Raw genomic sequence first — 26,487 nt, 5'->3', positions numbered from 1 at the left:
AAAAACATGTCTGGGCTTTCTAAACTACCAGAGTTATACTCATTTTTACATCACAGAAGAAAATATAACATTATCTTTTATTTCTAATTAGTCTGGTGATAGCTACTCCAAAGGAACTGACCATTCATACCATAAGGCGAACACCCCTAAAAGTATTATAATGGTTTAATCTTATATGCAATAACTGCTACAGTTCACCTGAAAAATATGGCAGATACCTGCAAAGCCCTTACTGAAACTGACATTCAGAGTCAGTAAGTAAAAGTATGCCTAAATTTGGCAGCTACTAATCAGGTTTGACCCTTGTCCCAGTTAATTCCCTGGTGACCCATGGGCTATGACAGGATAATATTGTTAGTTATGTCAAATAGGAAAGGAATCTTGTCTAATCTATTCTTCATCAACAGCTGCTTTATTCATTTATTTAATGAAGTTTTATTCAAACTATTTTTAAAAGACACGCTCAGTGGTTCATTAAGGGACCTTAAAGCTGATTTTAAACTACCCTCTTGGCCACCAGGGAAATTCTCCCTTATTAACAGGCTATTAACATCAGCAAAGTTTATGAGTCAGGATTAAAAAAAACAAAACCGAAAACAATATTGCCCTATTACATGAACTATAAAAGTATTCTTGAGGGTGAGTGTGAGTTTTTGCATAATCTTTCCAAGACTATATATATAGATTACAAGATAACAACGGAAGTGTATGAATTGGCATAATGAAACCATAAATAGTATTTAAAAATATATTTTTACATTAGAATTGATGGCTACACCTTACAATACACAAATAAATGATATACTGGAAATAAAGTGATTAAAAAATGGAATTATCTTAGCATGGATGTGTTACAAACCAAAAAATGAGGAAAAGTTGACATTCAGCTTTTCCAAATCACCTTGCATTATAGGAGACCAAACATCTCTATATCCAGACTTGATGAAAACGAACATACACACACACACGCATGCACACACACAATCTGTTTTGCTTATCCTAGTTCCCTATCCAGAATATCAGTAAACTGAAATAAAGACAATCTCTCCTACCCAGTATATATCTGGATGAGTTTCCTTCTGAAATTGGCAAAAAAATGCCAATTTTGTAATGAAAATAATCAGAAAATATTAAAATGGAAAAGACAGACCCTCATCAGGTAAGCAATGAATAAATATTTGTTGAACTAATGAATGATGCTAGTCTAAAATTCTCATTTTAGGAGGAAGTTAAAATCCAAGTAAATTGACTTGCTCATGGACAAATCCAAAATAATGTCCATACATCTCTAAGAGATGTCACTATCTCATCAGGGTTTTACAGGCAATATCTAGTTTCTTAATATCACAGCAGAGCCCACATCTAATAATCAAATAATATTCACTTTAGAAATTAAAATACCAAACGATGCTCAAATGCAAGATGAAATACTACATTTAATAGCACAAGAAAACTGGAAATTAGCTATCCTCAGCTAAATCAATGTGCTCCTTTCTGATGTCAATTTATTTTTCATCCAAATACACACTCAATCACGTTGTTTCTGTCTCAGAAGGAAGGATGTTCTTTTCCTGCTTTAGAAAGTTCCTGAGCTCTAGATTACCCAGTCCATTAATGTTCAAGTCCAAATTTTTGCATTGCAAATTATTTATAGTCTCTCATCTATAATCAGCTTCTTTCTTTACTGGCCATTTCTTCACGGCTAATAGTTGAGACTCTCATATTTAAAATAAAAATTTAAAAATAATCCTTCTTTTACCTCATGCTCTTCATTACCCTCAGAAAGCCAAGCATTTTTCAAGAGTCACTTATAACACATTTTCTGCTGTATCTCAAATATCTATCTCCAGCCCCTTTTCACAATATCTCTAAATATCTCATCTTAGTTTCCAATTAGTAACTGATATTTATTAGGCATTTCTACTTGGATGAATAAGAAATATCTAAGACTCATAAAGGACATAACTAAGCTTTTATTTCCATCCTCAATCCAGCCACAGCACTGATCTCCACCTATATGCTTGATCTCAGTGACTACTGCCATCGTTGATTTAACTGATCCAACTTCTAACTTGGAACCCAATCTCAAATTTCTTCTCTTCTCTCCCTCACAGCCAAATTGGTTGGTCACCAAGCCTCATTATAAACTCTACTGTCTACTTCTTAAATTTCCTTTTTTCCATCCTGTTTTTTTCATGTTCTAAACTCCTGTTCTGCCTATCTGATGTCTGCACATTCTTCAAAGGTCAAGTCAATAGAAATCCCTTTGTTAACCCTTCATTGAATCCCTTACCTAGGACCCCTTACCTTGCATCCCCCTCAAAGTTTGTTCTTGGTGAACTCATTTCATGGCATACAGATTTCTATTACAGCCCTAACCCCATTATGTTGTAATTGGGTACTTCTGTGACCATCTACATCATGAATACAGAATATTGGAGGCACAAACCAATTTGTATTCACCTTTTATGTTCAAACCTTAGCACAGCACCTGACACTTTAAAAGCATCAATAAATGTTTGAGAATAGTCACACACAAGCCCATATGCAAACAATCTATGGTGATAAAAACATCAGAGAGTTTCAAGGATACTGTGCATTATTAATATCTATCTACACAATAATATAAACCAATAACATACATACATGTATAGAGATAGAGATATTGAGATAATATAGATGATACAGATATAGACATAGATATATAGAGATGAATAACATATAGATAGATGACAGGTATAGAGATCATACATATAGAGATAGATATATATATAGGAATAGGTATACATGTAGATATAGATAGAGTGCCAAAATAACACCATGCAGATAAATCTTCTTTGGGAGAAGTAGATCCTAACACACAGTAAGTTGGAAACTACTTTAATGATTCATATAGCACTTTCCACATTTGTTACTCTCTGGAGACAATTTAAGTATTTGCAATATTTATAATATATAAAGATTCACACTAATTATATATGAAGAAGTCTTTCAAATCAAAATACTGTAGAAAAATTGAGCAAAGACTATGAATAGAAAGTTTAAGAAAAAAATAGTTAGAAATGCTCAATAATTATGTAAAAAAGACGTTTGACTTCAGCTATAATCCAGGAACTATAAATTAAATCAGGGAAATGTTGTTGTGTACATAATTCTTAAATGAAAAAAAAAAAATATCTAGTTTTCATGCAGGTTAAAGATTGGGCAAACTATTCGTGTGTATCAAAATTGATACAAGATTTTGGAAAAGTAATTTGCTGCTAACAAATTTGTGTATGTAAATTCACATGTGACCAAGCAGTTTTATTTCTAGCAATCTGACACGGAAAATGTGCACATATGGACAGATTTGTATTTAAAATGCTCATTGGTTGTAATTGAGACTAATAGAATGTAACCTAATGTCCACTAAGAAGGAATCTGTTAAGTAAATTACAGGTCACCCAGAATTTGGGAAACTCCTGCAGCACTAAATAAAGAATGAAGTTAATCTCAATCTGCTGAAATGAAAGGATTTTGAAAATATAATGTACAATGAAATAAAAGTGACAGAAGAGTAAATATAGTGTACTCATTTTTGTAAAACAAAATCCCAGAATTTATGTAGGCTTATGTGAATAAATATACACATGAATGTACACATATATACCAAACATTACCATAAAGTAATCACTTTATGGAAAAATGTAGGTTGGGGGGAATGGTACTCATTGATGGGGATACGTTATCACTTTTAATTCTATACATTTGAGTATCACAAAAATTTTTCTAAAAAAAAACTATAATATGAAATAATCTATGAATTTGGCAGAGCAAGTTAATTATCCCAGTGTTACAGATGAAGAAATTAACATTTAAAAAATATTTAACTAGCTTATACTAGGTCATGTAATTTATTATAAAGTAGGGTTTTAAATTAATTTCCAGAATTGTATATATCTTCCTTAATATGTTTACATTAAAGAGCCACAAACAATAGGTGTCTAAAGACCAAAGGGAGTGAGGGTGGGAGGAACATAGTTCCAAAAACTATTTAAAATACAACATGGGAGGAGGAACTAAGATGGCGGAGTAGAAGGATGTGCTCTCACCCGCTCTTGCGAGGACACCAGAATCAGAACTAGCTGCTGGACAATCATCGACAGGAAGACACTTGAACTCACCAAAAAAGATACCCCACATCCAAAGACAAAGGAGAAGCCACAATGAGACGGTAGGAGGGGTGCAATCACAGTAAAATCAAATCCCATAACTGGTGGGTGGGTGACTTACAGACTGGAGAACACTTATACCACAGAAGTCACCCACTGGAGTGAAGGTTCTGAGCCCCAAGTCAGGCTTACCAACCTGGGGGTCCAGCAACGGGAGGAGGAATTCCTAGAGAATCAGATTTTGAAGCCTAGTGGGAATTGATTGCAGGATTCGACAGGACTGGGGGAAACAGAGACTCCACTATTGGAGGGCACACACAAAGTAGTGTGCACATTGGGACCCAGGGGAAGGAGCAGTGACCCCAGGGGAGACTGAACCAGTCCCACCTGCTAGTGTTGGAGGGTCTCCTGCAGAGGCGGGGGATGGGGGGCTGTGGCTCATGGTGGGGACAAGGACACTGGCAGCAGAAGTTCTGGGAAGTACTCCTTGGCGTGAACCCTCCCAGCATCTGTCATTAGCCCCAACAAAGAGCCCAGGTAGGCTCCAGTGTTGGGTTGCCTCAGGCCAAACAACCAACAGGGAGGGAACCCAGCCCCACCCATCAACAGTCAAGTGGATTAAAGTTTTACTGAGCTCTGCCCACCAGAGCAACAGTCAGCTCTACCCACCACCAGTCCCTCCCATCCAGCCTCTTAGATAGCCTCATCCACCAGAGGGCAGACAGCAGAAGCAAAAACTACAATCCTGCAGGCTGTGGAACAAAAACCACATTCACAGAAAGACAGACAAGATGAAAAGGCAGAGGGCTATGTACCAGATGAAGAAACAAGATGAAACCTCAGAAAAACAACTAAATGAAGTGGAGATAGGCAACCTTCCAGAAAAAGAAATCAGAATAATGATAGTGAAGACGATCCAGGACCTCGGATAAAGAATGGAGGCAAAGATCGAGAAGATGCAAGAAATGTTTAACAAAGACCTAGAAGAATTAAAGAACAAACAGAGATGAACAATAAAATAACTGAAATGAAAACTACACTAGAAGGAATCAATAGTAGAATAACTGAGGCAGAAGAACGGATAAGTGACCTGGAAGACAGAATGGTGGAATTCACTGCTGCGGAACAGAATAAAGAAAAAAGAATGAAAAGAAATGAAGACAGACTAAGAGATTTCTGGGACAACATTAAATGCAACAACATTCGCATTATAGGGGTCCCAGAAGGAGAAGAGAGAGAGAAAGGACCTGAGAAAATATTTGAAGAGATTATAGTCGAAAACTTCCCTAACATGGGAAACGAAAAAGCCACCCAAGTCCAGGAAGCGCAGAGAGTCCCATACAGGATAAACCCAAGGAGAAACACGCCGAGACACATAATAATCAAACTGGCAAAAATTAAAGACAAAGAAAAATTATTGAAAGCAACAAGGGTAAAACGAAAAAAAAAACATACAAGGGAACTCCCATAAGGTTAAGAGCTGATTTCTCAGCACAAACTCTACAAGCCAGAAGGGAGTGGCATGATATACTTAAAGTGATGAAAGGGAAGAAGCTACAACCAAGATTACTCTACCCGGCAAGGATCTCATTCAGATTCCATGGAGAAATCAAAAGCTTTACAGACAAGCAAAACTAAGAGAATTCAGCACCACCAAACCAGCTCTACAACAAATGCTAAAGGAACTTCTCTAAGTGGGAAACACAGGAGAAGAAAAGGACCTACAAAAACAAACCCAAAACAATTAAGAAAATGTTCACAGGAACATACATATTGATAATTACCTTAAACGTGAATGGATTAAATGATCCTAACAAAAGACACAAGCTTGCTGAATGGATACAAAAACAAGACCCATATGTATGCTGTCTACAAAAGACCCACTTCAGAACTAGGGACACATACAGACTGAAAGTGAGGGGATGGAAAAAGATATTCCATGCAAATGGAAATCAAAAGACAGCTGGAGTAGCAAAACTCATATCAGATAAAATAGACTTTAAAGTAAAGAATGTTACAAGAGACAAGGAAGGACACTACATAATGATCAAGGGATCAATCCAAGAAGAAGACACAACAATTCTAAATATATATGCACCCAACATAGGAGCACCTCAATACATAAGGCAACTGCTAAAAGCTATAAAAGAGGAAATTGACAGTAACACAATAATAGTGGGGGACGTTAACACCTCACTAACACCAATGGACAGATCATCCAAAATGAAGATAAATAAGGAAACAGAAGCTTTAAATGACACGATAGACCAGATAGATTTAATTGATATTTATAGGACATTCCATCCAAAAGCAGCAGATTACGCTTTCTTCTCAAGTGCGCACGGAACATTCTCCAGGATAGATCACATCTTGGGTTACAAATCAAGCCTCAGTAAATTTAAGAAAATTGAAATCATATCAAGCACCTTTTCTGACCACAACGCTATGCAATTAGAAATAAATTACAGGGAAAAAAACGTAAATAAGACAAACACATGGAGGCTAAACAATATGTTATTAAATAACCGAGAGATCACTGAAGAAATCAAAGAGGAAATCAAAAAATACCTAGAGACAAATGACAATGAAAACATGATGATCCAAAACCTATGGGATGCAGAAAAAAGCAGTTCTAAGAGGGAAGTTTATAGCTATACAAGCCTACCTCAAGAAACAAGAAAAATCTCAAGTAAACAATCTAACCTTACACCTAAAGGAACTAGAGAAGAAGAACAAACAAAACCCAAAGTTAGCAGAAGGAAAGAAATCACAAAGATCAGAGCAGAAATAAATGAAATAGAAACAAAGAAAACAATAGCAAAAATCAATAAAACTAAAAACTGGTTCTTTGAGAAGATAAACAAATTGATAAACCATTAGCCAGACTCATCAAGAAAAAGAGGGAGAGGACTCAAATCAATAAAATTAGAAATGAAAAAGAAGAAGTTACAACAGACACCGCAGAAATACAAAGCATCCTAAGAGACTACTACAAGCAACTCTGTGCCAATAAAATGGACAACCTGGAAGAAATGGACAAATTCTTAGAAAGGTATAACCTTCCAGACTGAACCAGGAAGAAACAGAAAATATGAACAGACCAATCACAAGTAATGAAATTGAAACTGTGATTAAAAATCTTCCAACAAACAAAAGTCCAGGATCAGATGGCTTCACAGGTGAATTCTATCCAACATTTAGAGAAGAGCTAACACCCATCCTTCTCAAACTCTTCCAAAATATTGCAGAGGAAGGAACACTCCCAAACTCATTCAATGAGGCCACCATCACCCTGATACCAAAACCAGACAAAGATACTACAAAAAAAGAAAATTACAGACCAATATAACTGATGAATATAGACGCAAAAACCCTCAACACAATACTAGCAAACAAAACCCAACAACACATTAAAAAGATCATACCCTATGATCAAGTGGGATTTATACCAGGGATGCAAGGATTCTTCAGTATACGCATATCAATCAATGTGATACACCATATTAACACACTGAAGAATACAAACCGTATGATCATCTCAATAGATGCAGAAAAAGCTTTTGACAGAATTCAACACCCATTTATGATAAAAACTCTCCAGAAAGTGGGCATAGAGGGAACCTACCTCAACATAATAAAGGCCATATATGACAAACCCACAGCAAACATCATTCTCAATGGTGAAAAACTGAAAGCATTTCCTTAAGGTCAGGAACAAGACAAGGATGTCCACTCTTGCCACTATTATTCAACATAGTTTTGGAAGTCCTAGCCACAGCAATCAGAGAAGAAAAAGAAATAAAAGGAATACAAATTGGAAAAGAAGAAGTAAAACTGTCACTGTTTGTAGATGACATGATACTATACATGGAGAATCCTAAAAATGCCACCAGAAAACTACTAGAGCTAATCAATGAATTTGGTAAAGTTGCAGGATACAATATTAATGCACAGAAATCTCTTGCATTTCTATACACCAACAATGAAAAATCTGAACGAGAAATTATGGAAACACTCCCATTTACCATTGCAACAAAAAGAATAAAATACCTAGGAATAAACCTACCTAGGGAGACAAAAGACCTGTATGCAGAAAACTATAAGACACTGATGAAAGAAATTAAAGATGATACCAACAGATGGAGAGATATACCATGTTCTTGGATTGCAAGAATCAATATTGTGAAAATGACTATACTACCCAAAGCAATCTACAGATTCAATGCAATCCCTATCAAATTACCAATGGCATTTTTTATGGAACTCGAACAAATCATCTCAAAATTTGTATGGAGACACAAAAGACTCCGAATAGCCAAAGCAGTCTTGAGGGAAAAAAACGGAGTTGGAGGAATCAGACTCCCTGACTTCAGACTATACTACAAAGCTACAGTAATCAAGACAATATGGTACTGGTACAAAAACAGAAATATAGATCAATGGAACAAGATAGAAAGCCCAGAGGTAAACCCACGCACCTATGGTCAACTAATCTATGACAAAGGAGGCAAAGATATACAATGTAGTAATGACAGTCTCTTCAATAAGTGGTGTTGGGAAAACTGACAGCTACATGTAAAAGAATGAAATTAGAATACTCCCTAACACCATACACAAAAATAAACTCAAAATAGATTAGAGACCTAAATGTAAGACCAGACACTATAAAACTCTTAGAGGAAAACATAGGAAGAACACTCTTTGACATAAATCACAGCAAGATCTGTTTTGATCCACCTCCTAGAGTAATGGAAATAGAAACAAAAATAAACAAATGGGACCTAATGAAACTTAAAAGCTTCTTCACAGCAAAGGAAACCATAAACAAGACGAAAAGACAACCCTCAGAATGGGAGAAAATATTTGCAAACGAATCAACGGACAAAGGATTAATCTCCAAAATATATAAACAGCTCATGCAGCTCAATATTAAAGAAACAAACAACCCAATCCAAAAATGGGCAGAAGACATAAATAGACATTTCTCCAAAGAAGACATACAGATGGCCAAGAGGCACATGAAAAGCTGCTCAACATCATTAATTATTAGAGAAATGCAAATCAAGACTACAATGAGGTATCACCTCACACCAGTTAGAATGGGCATCATCAGAAAATCTACAAACAACAAATGCTGGAGAGGGTGTGGAGAAAAGGGAACCCTCTTGCACTGTTGGTGGGAATATAAACTGATACAGCCACTGTGGAGAACAGTATGGAGGTTCCTTAAAAAACTAAAAATAGAATTACCATATGATCCAGTTATCCCACTACTTGGCATATACCCAGAGAAAACCATAATTCAAAAAGACACATGCACCCCAGTGTTCATTGCAGCACTATTTACAATAGCCAGGTCATGGAAGCAACCTAAATGCCCATCGACAGACGAATGGATAAAGAAGATGTGGTACATATATACAATGGAATATTACTCAGCCATAAAAAGGAACGAAATTGAGTCATTTGTTGAGACATGGATGGATCTAGAGACTGTCATACAGAGTGAAGTAAGTCAGAAAGAGAAAAACAAATATCGTATATTAACGTGTGTATGTGGAACCTAGAAAAATGGTACAGATGAACCGGTTTGCAGGGCAGAAGTTGAGACACAGATGTAGAGAACAAACGTGTGGACACCAAGGGGGGAAAACCGTGGTGGGGTGGGCATGGTGGTGTGCTAAATTGAGCGATTGGGATTGACATGTATACACTGATGTGTATAAAACTGATGACTAATAAGAACCTGCAGTATAAAAAAACAAAGAAACAAACAAACAAAACAACTAATACTAAACTTTCTTTGGGTTATTTGTATGGAAATATGTTAATATAAATGTTTCAGACGTTACATGAAATTTCTAAAAATCTTATATGTTCTGGTATAATGTTATAAGTCATAATCCTAGTTATTACTTTAAAATGTATATCTCAGAAATAACTTAATTTTCTTGTCAATTGCATTATTATGAACTTTCATCAAATCTTTAACTGTGGTCATTTTTAAGTCTTTTGTCACTTACAGACATTTCTGGGTGTACTCTGATGCTTTTGCAAAAATGTTCCTATAAAAGGGTTTCATCGTCAAGGAATTCATGGAAAAGACCCTGACAAGTACAGGTTTCTGGTAACTGACTATACTGCTGAACTGAATGAATAAGCATTTTCAGAACTCTAATGGAAGACTGATGAATTCATAAAAGTGCTAACAAAAGATCAACATAAAAAAAAATCAATTACATGGGACTGAGTGAACTGATAAGGATGATTATAATTTTTGTGACTTTCTGTTTGAATAAAAAAAAAAAAATCCCACAAGGACTCAGAGGCAAAAAATATACAAATCAATTTTCACTGCAAAGTAAAGGAGCTGTTACAGTGGAGGATTACTGGACTGAATGTCAATATTATGACATAGTATGAGTGTGTTTCGTGTTTGGTAATTGCAATCATTGTTGTTTTTGTTGTGGTCATCCATTTACAATGCTTGGTGTCAGTTTATTTATCTCTCGTAAAAAAAAATACAGTGTGTGTGTGTGTGTGTGTGTGTGTGTGAGAAAAAATAAATAAATAAATAAATAAAATTTTAAAGGGTACAAAACTTCCAGTCATAAGATAAATAAGTACTAGAGATGTAATGTACAACATGATAAAGATAATTAACACTGCTGTACTATACATATGAAAGTTGTTAAGAGAGTAATCCTAAGAGTTCTTATCATAAGGACAAAATGGTTTTTTTTCCCTATTTCTTTAATTTGTATTGATATGAGAGATGATGAATGCTCACTAAACTTATCATGATAATCATTTCATGATGTATATAAGTCAAATCACTATGCTGGACACCTAAACTTATAGAGTACTGTATGTCATTTATTTCTCAATACAACTGGAAAAAAAATTAAATTCTAAAAAAAAAAAAAATACGGTATGGAATAACTAAAATGATCTACACATAACTGCTTTACATTCTTGAAAAATAATTAGTTCTATAGTCATTTTAAGTAACAACACAATTACAAATGATGAGTAATGAAGACTAAGATATTATTCAAATACTCTTCAAATTTATAGCAAAGCCATAGAAATAAGATTATTTTATATTTAGCATTTTATAGACCCTTATATATGACTGAATTTAACCTACTGGTTTTACAGAAGAGAAAACTGAGGCCCAGATAGGGCCAACATTCAAGTCCATGTCTCAATAATAACAGAATTTTAAAGCGGAGCTACCAAAAATAGTTACACCAAAAGCACATGCTTCAAGCATATACAAAAGAATGTTTTCAAAATATTACTTTTATTCTCATAGAATGTATGTTTGAGTTTATTATTTTTAAAAGGATAATCACGCCTGCCTAAAAGTTAAATGATGTTCCTTTTCGGTGTTTTTCCAACTTTTTTTTTTTTTCATCACAGTTTATAGTACAATTTTACATCATGGCTCAGTACACATATCCATGATGAAAAGTTTTAAGGCATTATATTGACCCTAATTATGTGCAAAGTATTTTGATACTGTCTTTTCTATTCTATTGTGATCTGGTTTATTTCATTCTAATCTATTCTATTTCAAGAAAAATTTAACGTTGGTCAGGGTCCACAGAAATGACTTTACAATCCACTAACGAGTTGCAACCAGTGATTGGAGAGCACTATTCAATTGCATGGACAAAGGTCAAAATAGAAAATGAGGGAACTTAATCTTAGTGCTTCTTTTATATATGTGCAGTAAATTGGCCTTCTAATGAATTCAGGAATGTAAAGCCACTGGACATGAAATTTTCTTTTTCTGAGGTTTTATGATCCCAGAGGCTATGGAAAATCATTGCACAACAGTGCCTGCCGCAATGCTTTCCCTCCAGAGTTGCACCACTGAGACTGGTGAGTCCCAGAAGTTTGTGTTTTATATTCCCATTGTCACAATGAAAATTTGGGGTAGTTAAGTCTGATTTTGTCCTACATGGCAGTGTGCTAAACTTTGGGCCAGTATAAAACAACATTTGGGATTCTCTTTGAGTAAAATTTTTATAGAAAATAATATATCTATAGATATTTAAAGCTTTTATGTATTATTAATATACCACTAAAAATTATCATCTCTCTGATATAGACAAAACTTTGGACATCCCCCAAAATTACAAAAAGAGTCATAATAAAAAGAGTATAATTTTTTGTTGTTCCTTCCTTTTTTAAAATTGTGAAATTACATAAGTAATACATGGTTTTAGAGAAATATGTCACTATAAATATGCAAAATTTAAAAAATATTTTCTTACCACATCAATAACCAATGTCAATTTTGGGGTGTCTATATGCTGACCTCCCTGTTATAGCTCCATGGTAGTGTGACAGTTAAAAGAGCACAAAATACACATCCAGAAGTAATTCACGGGGTGTATATCCAAAAGAACTGAAAGCAGGGTCTAGAAGAGATATTTGTATATCCATGTTCTCAGAAGCACTATTCACTATAGCCAAGAGGTGGAAGCAACCCAAAGGTCCATCAGCAGATGAATGAATAAACAAAAGCGATAAATACAAAAAAAAAAAAAAGAAGTAATTCAAGACAGTAACTGAGATTGCTTCTGTCTGTACATTTTTAATCCTCACAAGGAATTATCATTCTTTTTAACTTTGACAATCTAATTATGAAATTATAATATAATATAATATAATAAAAACTATAATTAGTTTTTTAAAAAAATTATGTAATTGTTTATAAGTGAAGAAAAACATTTTTTACAAATTTCTTGTGAAAAATTTTAATTCTCTTAAATTTTATTAAAATACTTTGTTTTAAAAATACAAAACACTAATGTAATTAAAATAATCTTTTTCTTCGTTTAAAATTTCTACCTTTTATGTCATGTTTAAAAAAAAAAAAGACGCAGACGTAGAGAATAGACTTGAGGACACGGGGAAGGGGAAGGGGAAGGGGAAGCTGGGACGAAGTGAGAGAGTGGCACTGACATATATACACTACCAAATGTAAAATAGATAGCTAGTGGGAAGCAGCCGCATAGCACAGGGAGATCACCTCTGGGCTTTGTGACCACCTAGAGGGGTGGGATAGGGAGGGTGGGAGGAAGACGCAAGAGGGAGGGGATATGGGGATATATGTATACGTATAGCTGATTCACTCTGTTATACAGCAGAAACTAACACAACATTGTAAAGCAATTATACTCCAATAAAGATGTTAAAAAAATAAAAAATAAAATGACAAGTCAAGCTTTAATGGTGATAAAAGGGGAAAAAAAAAGTCATCATGTCATAGCTTTTACCTACATTTTTCTAGTACTTTCAGTTATTTCATGCTTTTTTAACTTTTCGTCTACAATCTATTTCATGCTTTTGTAACATTTCGTCTACAATCTATTTCATGCTTTTTAAACTTTTAGTCTACAATCCATCTATAATCTATAGTCTTTCTGATGCCTTTTAAACTTTTAATGTACAATTCATCTCATGTTTTGTTTTATGGTGGGGATCTAACTTTATTTTTTCCATATTGTGAACCATTTGTTCTCACACTATTTATTGAATAATCTATACATTTGCCATTAAAAAATGCTAACTTTATAAAAACCAAATTACCATATAGACTTTAGACTCTATCTGAACTTTCTATTACCTTCCATTGAGCCAATTCCGTTCTGAACTAATACCATACTGCTTTAATACTTATTACTTTTTAACATTTTAATACTCGGGGAGAGTCCTTCCACATAGCTATTCCTTTTAAATGTCTGGCTATTTTATTAAATGTATTTTCCAGGAATACTTTAGACTATTTTTGTTCAATTAAAAACAAAATGAAACATTGGGAATTGATTGAAGATGGTTAAATGCATAGCTTAATTTTAGAACAACTGACATTTCATCATTTGAGTCTTATCTTGCAGTGTGGTAATTCTTCATTCATTTAAGTTTTCTGTTATGTCTTGGTAAAATACTGTGGTTTGATTTTTATTTTAAATTATCTGTAACTACCTGTAAGTGTCCGAGTCTATCTTTCTGTCTCTTACCTCCACCCCTCCCCTAGTCAATGAAATTAAATACACCTTAAATGCATGCAACATCCTCACTGTACAGAAAACTCATCTCCCTGGGTAACAGTTATTTGAGTTCAAGAAGTATTCAAATCAGAACAAAACCTGAGTTATTCTTAGAGTCATAATGCTCTATCGTCTCCATTAAAACAAACTTCATGGGCAAAAGGACTTTGGATAAACCAAAAATAACCATTATCAGTGAGGTAGTGACATGTGAAAATTATGTTTCGGGTTTATCTTTTATAACTTCATCATGAATTAATATAATGACTATTTCTCTTGGAAATATCTATGTTAGTGGAGAGAAGCATCCATGATACCACTATAAACTTTCAAATTTAATGCATAAAATTGATATTGGCTTGAGAAATTGAATATGCATGATATTTAGGAAATTCACATTTATTCTAATATAATGAGTAAAAATGTTACTTGACATAAGCACAATTGACGAGTATCCAGTATCCCCTTCTTTTCTTCCTCATCCCCGTGCCAGTTACTTAATTCTTCCTCCAGCTGAACCAATTAAGTCAATAAATAGATGATACATCTCAGATTAATGCAAAGCAGAACTCTAAGGAGGATATTTTTCTCCAGGCTTGCACAACTCCCTAACCATGAGAGTGGTATGCAAGTGCTTGCTTTTCTGAGAATGACATCTCACGCTTCTTTTTTCCATTCCTGTAGCCAACAGTGAGTATGAGTGTTCTGTTCATCAAATGACACTCTCATATCACATGTAGATAATTTTGAAATCTTCTCTTCTATAGTCAAAGATAGTATTCTAATGACAGTCAACTCTTTTGCTGCAAAACATTCAGAATAAATTATCTTTACTACCATAATAACAAAATTCTTCTAATCGTAACATTTTCAGATATTTCTGACTTTTCTTCTCAATGTACTCTCAATAATTCTTCAAATGTGTAGTACTCACTCTCTGATCTCATTGCTAGGTTACCTACTTCTACCCAGCCCACAGTTTGCATTCCTGTGGTGTAAATGCCTGACATTAAGCTTTTGATTGTCAAGGCATCCATTTCAAAGACAGCCATCTCAAATAAACATATTGCCAGCTGTATGACACAGCTGCTAGTAAAACACCTAGCAAAGAAGCCAGACTGCCCCCACTCATGAAGTTCCCCTTTTAGAAAGCTCTAGGTAACCTAGATAACTAATGTTTTAAGTGACCCCGCTTTTTCCATTCCCACACCTGAATTCCTGCTCTTATATTTTAAATTTGCCAATAAAGAGTGAATCTGTGAAACCCTAGGTACCCCACTCTCAACTCTAATACAGGAAGAGCCCCAGGTTCATACTTGGTCTTTCTCTCTACCCGTGACCTCGCCGTGTAGCCATTGAGCCTGCCATACCTCCAAGACCTGTGAGTGATAACCCTTGCTTTTTCAAAGTTCCCTGATGGTTGTTGCTGAGGTGTGTCTTGAAATCATAATAAGAACCACAAGGACTCTGGTCCAGAAGATGTCTGTGGGTACTCCCCTCAAGTAGTAGGGGGCCAGGTGAGTGCCTCAGGCATTCCTAGTAGACAGCATCACTATCAATAGGCTAAAACTGCCACAAAACAATTCCCCCAAACTATCTGTACATAAATCTGTGTCTATGACTATGCCTGTATCATCTGTATCTATGGCTAATAAACACGCACATGCACACACACGCAAATATCCTAACCATGCAAAAAAGCATGAACAAAAATCACCTTTTTTCAAAGTTTTCATTTTGTAGATGAGGGAACTTAAGGAAACTGAAGTCCCTGAAACTGAGTTAGTTTAAAGCTAGGACTACATCTCTCTTGATGCCCTCAGTTCAGTATTCTTTTTGACCTTTTCAAACACCCCTCGGCTTTGTCTTGTACCCAGAGCATTTCCAGAGAACAGGCACAATTTTATATACTTTCTTTATACCCCTTGAGCCTTTAGCATAGCATTAGATGATATTTCCTGAATCACATTAAACAGTATTTTACAGAGCATTTCAAATAACTATCTCCTATAGTTAAAATGAACATCCCTTTCTTTAAATCTTTGAGAAAGATCATCAAATTACAACAAATATTATCAACTTATATCAAAATGAACAGCATATTAGGAGAGATTTTTCTCTCATTTTCCACAAGGAAATTATTGAGTCACTTTTGGAAATGATTTAGATGGGCATAATTTTAGAAATGTATGCAAATAATGAGTCTATCGTAGCGCTTCCCTTAATTTTACAATATCTCCAGAAACTACAAATCCAAAAAAAGGGAAAAAAAAGGAAATAATTGAAATCAATAAGAAGGCTTATGGACATGCAAAGTTATTAGTAAAATACAAAGGTTTTAATTAAAGATGTTGGCTTTTAACAAAGGCTCGCTGTTATCCTGATTGATCGAGCCTGCTGGCTCAGCGCTTTCTCTTTTCCCCATTAGCTCCCACTTGCTTTTCTCTGCTCTAATTGGATATTTTTACTACATTGGCACCTTCTTCTTAAACAGGGTTTGTTCCACAAAGATTGTAAATACGATTACACTTTAGACAAACTGTATGTGTATGCATGTATGTAAGTATAATTAGTATATTATTTTCATAATTTGTCATTTTGGTTTTGCAATCTATAGGAAACTTTTGGAAATTTCATGGAAAAAAGTATAATTTAGTTTCGAGTTGCTACATTTTCTTGCTGAAATTTTGAGGAACAAAAATATATAATTATTTTCTTAGGTTTTAATATTCACTTCAAAGAAGTTCCAGATATATTTTAGAATGAATAAAAGTAGATATAGATATAGATATATAGATATTTCTAAACTTTGCTCTAGAACTGAATAGAATCCATAAGCCAGACCAAGTTTTTTTTTTCCTTTTATGAAACTGCAAGTTTTAATATATTGCAACTACTGAAAGTAATTTTTTGTGTGCACAAGCATAATAAATTAATGAGAAAAATGCTAAATAATTTCTAATTTTTTCCTAGCATGTTCTATAATGTCTGTATAGAAACAGTAAATAACATAAAGTGTTGTTTGGAACAAGTTTTTACTTTGCCAATATAGTAGTACCCTCCATTCACAATTATCTACAGCAGAACAAATACACTGCTTGTATTAATTTCAATGCTACTTTATTTTTAATTAAACAAAAAGATTTTGAGACAACCTAGCTAGGAAGAATACTTTAGAAGTAAAGGGTATAATCCCCAGAAGTTTTCTTTTGGTTAAAATAATGCCTTAGCTTTAATCAATTTAATGAACATTTCAGTGGTCAGAAGATATCTGTTTACTCCAGTAGTTGAAACATGCATTTCCTCATTAATTTATCTTTTTTGGTGTGCCGTTTTGATTTAAGAGACAAACAATTTTTTAACCTATTGTCAAGTGCACTTTATTTTTCAATTAGTTTATAAGCAAGAAATGTCACTTATAAAGCAACTAGAAGACTGAAGAATAGATTGAGTGGTAATCAGCTGAGAAAATTTTAGTTATACAACCAGCAGTTAAAGACAATTATAACTACTTTAATACACAATGTGTAAGGTTGGGGGAATCAAACTGTAATATTCTGATACATGCTCCCCTCATGCTCTAAAACGCAGTTCCTAACTGAGATGACAAAAGGAACGTGTAAAATGAAACAACCACCCAGGCTGATAATAGGAGGCTGGAGAAAGCTGGCCTGATATTGTGCTTAAAGATAAAAAAGGATATGCAGCATCTATTTTAAATGAGATGTGTGCTTCATATATCTTGCAGGGACAGAGATACCTTCTTTCCTTTAATCATTATTATTTATTTCTTAAAGCTTAGTCTCTCTCACACCTAAACCTACAAGCTCAAACCTTAGGACTCAGTTCTTACGAATAGAGAGAGTTGTCATTCTTAACAGTTAGCCTGTTAAATAATACTACTATAAGCTTCAGACTTCACACAGCTGATAAGTTTGTCTCCCCTGACATGAGTACATTAATCCACTGAATCAATTTACTTAAGCTGTGCTGTGGAGCAATGCGGCCACGCTTTAACTGAGCTTAAAAGCACTTTCAAGTTTGAGTCACGGCCTCATGCATAATACAGGCCCACGGTATTCCTTCAGAAGTTCTATTATGACCTTGTGCAACTATGTGAGAAATATTTCTGTTAGGTTTATAGGGTCATGATGATCTAACATCAAAAAGGATTTAAAAAGAATGAATTTAAGTTATTTTAGAAAATCAGACTCATGAGTAAAACAGGAAGAAGGGAACAGCTGGCTAGATTCTACCAGCACAATTAACTTGCTTTAATATTTATAAAATTCTTTAGGTTGTCTAAGTTTGTTTGTTTGTTTGTTTTTTTTGGAGTTTGTTTAGAAAAACATTTTAATTTTTGGATCATTTTAGAAAAAAACATTTTAAAAATAGCTGCTGGCTCCAGAGTTTACAGTCTGAACATTATGAAATGCCATAGAGGAAAATGACACACTTAACATTATTCATCATGCAATCAAACCTAACTGTAGCAACCAGGACACAGAAGAAGCTGCAACATGTTACCAAATTTTACGAAAAATGTAAAGTTTTTATAGTTATGCATGGTGAACTGTTGACCATAGCACTGGGAAGAAAAATTTTCCTCTACCCTTCTAGATTCTTTGGCTGGCCTACGAATTATATTGACATGAATCAGATTAAAAGGAGAAAATCAAACAAAAGTTGAATAACATGTATACACGGGAGAAATCCAACAAAACTGAATAACTCGCCAAAATGGCTGAAACTCTCACCTTCAATACCATCTTCAGCTAAAGACAAAAGAGGATGTTGGGCAAAGTGGTTTGGGACTTCAAAGAGGATGAAGCCAACTGACACGGAGAGAGAAAAGCAAAGGTTTGGTACACAAATGCTTGCGGGGTCATGCAAAGACACTGGGACTCAGAGAGGAATATTAATTAACAGGCTTTGCTAAGTTCCTCCTCATCTACCACATCTAGTTCACACCATAGTTAACCTGTGGTGATAGTTCCCTCCCTGGAACAGGTCCTCTAACTACACTCTTTTAGGCAGTTAGGGGGAAGGTTCCTCCTGAGTCTTTCAGGCCTTAAAAATAATCAGCTTAAATTAATCCTCATGCCAAAGAGACACATATTAGGGGGTCAAATTTTGTTCCCCTGCAATAGTAAGCTGTCAATTTATTCATGCTCTCTTTCCATTTCATGAAATCTATTAAAAACAAAACACAAAACTTCTTCCTCATTTCTTCTTTTTAAAACTTCTGACCCCTACAGACCTGCTCTCAAGCTTACCATCGTTGTCACCAGCATTTTTCCTTTCCCATGTCTCTGTTCAGAGATGTTTTCATTCTGATCATCACTCTTTGCTTCATTTCACCCTAGCAAGTCATTCATTATCATGGACTTGTTCTCCTAGAACCTGAAGCATTTGTCTTTATGGTGACTCCTCACCGTTTAGTGACACAGAGGATCATTCCTGGCATACTTGCTTTTTTAGGAGGAAACACCTGTGGGAGGATGTCAGCATTGATATAATGTGGTGAATGAAATGTATTCCTACTGTCAGTTTCCTTAGCTAAGGTGTGGCGCTTCTAAATGTTTTACCTCTCTTCCCTAATATATGCAAAATCTCAAAGAGTAATTATCCATAAAAATAAGGAAATACTTGGCAAATCATGAAGTTGAATACCTCCAGAGAAGCCCTCAGTGAAGTGAACTTATTTCAGTCATAAGGAAAGAAATCATTTGGAAGTAATGATATAAGATCATGTCTTTCAGATCCTAAAATGTACTTTTGTATGGTCATTCAACAAAAAAAGCAGAATATTTTCAAAAACTTACCCAGACTGTTTTCTGATTTTTAAAAAGTTCAATCAGGGTTCAGAGATAAGTGCATCTGAAGTGGGCCTAAGGGTAATATATTTTAACTAACAGAAGGGCTAACAGCAATGTAAAGGAAGCCTGGAAAATTTACATTTCTTTGGAAAAATGTTTAATCGTGGATATTACATCTCTATGGACTCTCTGGAGGTCTAATATCTCTATGGAATCTCTCATGAGGTCTAATTCTCAAAATTTCTGATCATATTTCTAAAATTCAGGTCTTGCAGTAAGTACGTCTTTGAGTACTTCCAAAATACATTTTGCCTCTGGATGTTGGACTTTTTAAATATGGATATGTAATTTACCTTTCAAGTATCTCAAACAAGGACAGAGAGAACAGGAGCAAATGTCAAGGGCAAGCAGCCTCCACTTCACTCCAGGGTTTTTGCTTTTTTATTCCCCAGCCGTCTAGGTCAGTTGCCTTCACAGGTGGAACTGGCCTGCAGGAGTTTTGCTTCCACATCCATTCATTCAGTTTTAAGTTGGATTAAGTTTTCTAGGAGTATCTACTTTATCTTATTATAATATTAGCTATTATTTATTAGGCCCTTAGTATATGCCAAAACATATTTAAGCATTTCAACTACATTATTGTATTGAATTTGATTACAAAATAGCAGCCCTCTGAGGTAAGTGTAACATCTCCATTTTATAGATATGGTAACTGAGGTTTAGAAAAATTAAATCGCTTTCTCATGATAGAGATTTGTATCATCTGGCTGCTAATAAATCCAGTGGCCTTGCCCACTAAACTGCTATGCAATATTGTATACAGGAAACAGTACTATCCTTAGATTCAGGACACTTAAGTTAAAATCCCAGGTATCAGCTGTGTAAATTTAACAATTCCCACAATCATGTCCTCAGCTTACATTTCCCCAATTGTGAAATGAGGCTAATGAAAACTGTCCTCTTAAACTAATAGGAATATTGTGAAAATAAATTTTAAAATGGAAATGTTTTATAAACCATAAAGATCCATGCAAATGAATACTATTCTAAAATTTGGATTTGCACATAGCAGATACAAGTAAATGTTTACTGAATTTAAATTTGATAGACTCTGTGGAGTAAGCATGGTGACCATTAAGCCAATTTTATGTTATTATAGTAAGTTTAATTTCTATGCTGGAAAATTAGGTGAATTAAATGACTGCATGGCTGATGATTTGATAGCATGAGCTATGGCTTGATGACTTTCTTAGTCAAGACTTCCTCCCACCCCCACTTGGTGGCAAGTAGCAAAAGTAATTTAAATGTACTAGAACATTGTGTTTCTTAAGGTTCCTAACAAAAAAAAAAAACGCATTTGGACCTCAGGAAGACCAGAGAACCAGGAAGTAAAAACTGTCAAAAACTGTTACTCACTCTCTCCAATTCTCCTTTGCCTCTGCATGGCTGATTTATCCTTCTGTGTCATGAAGGACTGGTTATTTTTGCTTCTCATTAATACACATTTTCTCCAATATCATAGTGAATGCGCTTCACACAGTAATCTAATCTTACTTTAGAATCCTGCTTAAAATTCTTGTCAAAAACATTGTTGCCATAAAACATTGTTTCTATTAAATAAGTTAATTTAAGTCTACACTTTAATCCAACAGTATAACATATGTCCACAATATCTAATATTTGTATGTTCAAATTTTTAATAATATTTTCTATGTGTCTTCTATGCTAAAAAAAGAAATACATTTCAAATAGCCTCCACATTGTTTTCCATTTATTATTTCAGCTGTTGTTATTATAGCAGGAAGAAAAGTCTTTACCATTTATATAGAGCATTTTGTATTTCCTTTTTAAAGAAAACATTTATCCTTAAGATTAGTGACAGTTCAGTGCTGATTTAAGTATCAGATGACTTTACGAATGCTGAAAGCATTAGATATTTGTCTTTATGTTCAGTATACTTTGTTTTTAAATGTCTTAGCAGTGATGATCATCCCTCATACTTATTTTAATGACTAATACAAGAAACAATATACACTAAGGGTGAGATACATTTTGTGATTTAATAGTGAATCTATATTTATATTTCACATAGTTTATAACTCTGTACCTAGAACAGAGTGGGTACACAGTATGCTTTTCCTTTCTTTTTTCTTTCTCCAGTGAATGAATAGTGATGTAACTACTTGGGAAAAGTACTGAGATATTCAGTTAACCTGAAATTCAGTTAATTATCATTTTGTATACGTTTGGTTTTCCTACTTCCTCTGATGTACAGACTCTGAAGTCACGGTTAATAGCAACACATTTGTGTTGCTATCATTAATCCAGAATCCACAAAGAAATATAGGAAACAACTACATATTACATTTACTTTGAAAGCTTTGAGATTAGGCAGTTTACTTAGATAGAATCAAATCTACCACAAGGAGGCAAAAACTCATTTTCATGTTTCTGATAACCAGAAGTGTGAAAAGCATCAATTATTAAAATTACTTGACAATTTCAAGGCTATGTCTTTTCACTGTTGAACACTTACAAGTCTGGCAATGATTTTCTGTGGGTCCCCAGCATCGGCCAGTGCAGGACTTATGGCAACGTCCACCTGTAGGACAGCAAAAAGCACATGTGTATTATAATCTTTCACTCTGACTAGGAGTTAAGACCTCAAAGGAAACATTCTTGCTCCTTTATGAGGATTTTTATGTCACACTAGAGTTGAAACATAGCTCATAAAATGCCCACTTAAGTAGCAAAATCTGAATGTCAAATACATGTGAAGCAGAAATACAATCTCTTGATATTCAAAATCCTCTCATCATTTTATAAGAAAAGGAAATACATGAATCTGTAAATGTTCCTAGATAGTCAGAAGTAAATATTTACATGAAATAAGATTCACTTCAACTATTGAATATTTTTATTCTATTGATCTATCCCACTTGATATAATTTCGAAAGTTCAGGGCTTACTGATACCAACAGATGTTAAGGATTAAATCAATAGTTAAAAAGAAGTTGAAGTCTATGAAAACAAGAATATATTACAAACAGGATAAACCATCAGAAAAAAAAGGTTTTATATATAATTTAGATTATCTTTTTTTTTGTCAAAGGTCTATTGTGTCTTTTTAAAATTTTTTATTGAAATATAGTTGATTGACAATGTTAGTTTCAGGTGTACAGCAAAGAGATTCAGTTATACAAATATATGTATATATATACATATGTATGTATGTATATATATATATTCTTTTTTTACATTCTCTTCCATTATGGTTGTTACAAGATATTGAGTATAGTTCCCTGCACTATACAGTACGTCCTTGTTGGATATCTATTTTGTATATAATAGTATGTATATTTTAATCCCAAACTCCTAATTTATCCCTCACCCTCTTTCCCCTTGGGTAACCGTAAGTTTGCACTGTCTTTTAAAAAATTTCTTTAGTGAAGTATAATTGATGTACAATATTAATAAGTTTCAGGTATATATCACAATGATTCACAATTTTTAAAGGTTATATTCCATTTATAGTTATGACATAATATTAGCTATATTCCTGAGGAGGAGATCATTAAGAGGTTGTGACTGCCAGTTGACCTGTGAGCTGAACCCAGGCAATCAGAGGCTCCCCACCCCCTCCCTTGTCCTTGAAATGTATATCCCTCCAACTAATCCCATGCTAGCAGCTGTTTCAAGGACATAGCCTTGAGAGAGTAAGGTGTTGCTGAGACCATCTGGACTGAATAAGTGACTGAATTTAGTTAGGACCTCTGTACAAACTTTTAAGACTCTGGCAGGCGGATGCTGAGATCTACTCACCTTGTTGTTGCCCAAGACAAGTCTCATACATAAGTTCCCTTGCTTATTAAACCTGTCGCCTACTAATCTGGAGTGGGCTGCCACTTTCTTCCGTCTCTCCTTGTCCTTTATGTACAGGGGTCAATTTGCAAACCAACATCTTTATATAAATATTTCAAGCATTTAAAACAGCTAATTTTTTAGAAAGCTTAATTTCAATTATTTTATATCTTCTTCTAAAAATTTTATTGATACTACCTTCATTTTCAAATATCAGCCTTTATTTCCCATAGTCTCATTTTCCTTTTAACGATGACGCTACTATGGGTATTTGCCTCAGCAAATAGAGTTGTCCCACAGAGAAATTCCCTACAATCTCAACAAAAGAATATTAGCTAGAAGAAATCATGTATAATGACTTTCTTTGAAGTTTGCTGCTGAATTTCATAGGCTCACTCCAAATTTTTGTGAGTACAAGGGTATGGAATGGCCTCATTTTTAGAGAAAAGTGGACATGAAAATCTATCAAAGACTAAAGTTTTCTATAACAAAGTTCTTATTAAACCTTTTCTGTTAATTTTCTAATATAAATTGTGAATGAGTACATGCTTATTCAAGTAGTTTATTTTAACATAGTTAACTTCATTGTAAAAATTATGGAATAAGGTTATACCAAAAGTTTCCATCTTTCCTTGACCCACAGTTTTTAACTCTTCCTCTTGGAAGTTCTTACAACTTGGGCAGCTTTTTTTTGTTGTTTTTTTTAGTCTCTCCTTCTGAGACTGACTGAATGAACCTAGTATGTTAAATGCTTTCACAGTTAAGGGACAGATTCAGCAGACACCCTTTCTCAGGCTAAACCTCAGACCATCCTACTGGTCTACTCTTCTGCAAGTGAACAGTACTATTTCCAAGTTAATATAACACTTAAGCTCAATCCCAGCCACCCTCTTAAAAGCATCTAGATCCTGGCCTCAATGGGGTTTATTTAAAGCAATTTTGTTTGTGAAGCACTGAGGCTGACATCACAAGCGTATAATATCCTGTCACTCTGCCATCTGTTTATTTAGATCCAAACACATTATAACTACATAATGCAAGCTCATTCTAGCTGACAGGAAAAGGACTCCATCTGGCTTGAACAATATAACTTTAATCAGTGATAATGATAATTATTATTAAAAACCTACCGGAGTTCTTTTGTATAAAGCTAATAAATCTACATTGATTTATACCAGAGGAAATTAGAAAGGACTGTGAGACAAAATGGAAAGCAGTGCAAACTTTTTCGAGTACAAACTTTTTATGAGAAAGTAGCTAATGTTAATGTGTTTCTTTAGGTGTGTTAAAATCCTTTAAATCGACCCATTAAGTAGTCTGTTAATTGAATATATCTGAAGCAGAGGATGATCTACCATTTAATCTATGACTTCTCCAATTGGGTTTGGGTCTAATAAAATATTTAGCTTTATTTATTGTTGCCAAACAACTATCTGTAGCTGTTAATAAAAAATGCTGAGTAACATTAGACATTTTAAAACTTCAATGATCCCCTTTAATTGGATTACATATTTTTTTTTACCTTCTTATTCTTGCAGTTTCAATTTACCATCTCAAGACCTACTCCCATATCTAATAGAAAAAGAAATATTACTAGAAATTTTGTTTACAATTCTTGCCAAAGTATCATAGCAAGATCCACCTAGTTGGGCACAAGTGATATAGTGCCCACACAAACACAGAACGCTTAAATAATTTAACCTTGTCTAAATGCTGTGAAGAGATTTCATTTGTTAGTTTCCATTTTTCATTTATACAAAAGCAGAAATATCAATTACGCCTATAACAGGAAGCCGACAACTCTTTCTTCTCTGGGATTTTACTCAGACTTATATTCCCTCCACCCCTTTTGAAAACCAAAAGGAGGTGATTGCTTGGCCCACACACTTCAGAGTTCTGTCACAACAAGTGTGCTGGAGGACCGTGAATTGAATGTGCCTCCGTTAATGGCTGCTCCTTCTGGCCTGCCCTTCATTTCACTGTCTCTAGGGCTTTGAGGTTTTCGGAATCTGCTCAGGCACTCAGTTCAGTTTTGGTCTTCAAAACTGTGTGATACGTGGCACTTGGGCTAACACTATTTTCACTGAATTGTTGCAATTAACTAAACGTCAAAGTATCTGACCAAGATCTCTGCCTACAACGATGTATTTCTGAATTAATGCATTTTTCACACTTTCACACCTGCAACCTTTCTTTGATTCTTGCAGACGACTGAATAGTGTAGTTTTAATGGGCTACAATGTTTAATATTTTTAAAAATCTGGTTTTAGCATTTTGTTCCCAACATTTCTGCTGCACAAAAGGGTTTCCTTAGTAATAATTAATCTCGAATTGGAAAAAAAAATTCTACAAACTTTTTTTCTTACTTTCCTTCCATCCATCTATCCATAAGTATTTCTTGAGTACCATCTGTATCTGTGTATCAGGAACTATGTTATATATCAGAGTTAAGCTGAAACAGACATGGTTACTATTCTATGAGAATTCAGAATTAATTCAGCATTATTCTGAAGGGAAAAGGTTTTGACTACTCTATATATAATGTTCACCCTCCATGTGTTTAAAGAAAAAAGGTGATAAATCTGAATT

General features: G+C 34.4%; 1 protein-coding gene across 1 annotated transcript in view; it reads right to left on the bottom strand.

The window, feature by feature from the left end:
• Window positions 1-26,487, bottom strand: part of ERBB4 (erb-b2 receptor tyrosine kinase 4) — a 1,107,258-nt gene that overhangs the window by 306,799 nt on the left and 773,972 nt on the right. Inside the window, exon 5 of the mRNA XM_068543793.1 lies at window positions 22,574-22,639. Within this exon, the coding sequence (XP_068399894.1) occupies window positions 22,574-22,639 (66 nt within the window). The remainder of the gene's footprint in view (window positions 1-22,573; window positions 22,640-26,487) is intronic.

This window comes from Eschrichtius robustus, chromosome 5, assembly GCF_028021215.1.
Source record: "Eschrichtius robustus isolate mEscRob2 chromosome 5, mEscRob2.pri, whole genome shotgun sequence".
Classification (NCBI taxonomy): domain Eukaryota; kingdom Metazoa; phylum Chordata; class Mammalia; order Artiodactyla; family Eschrichtiidae; genus Eschrichtius; species Eschrichtius robustus.
The sequence above is the reverse complement of the archived record's forward strand: the minus strand, read 5'-3'. Positions and strand labels throughout refer to the sequence as shown.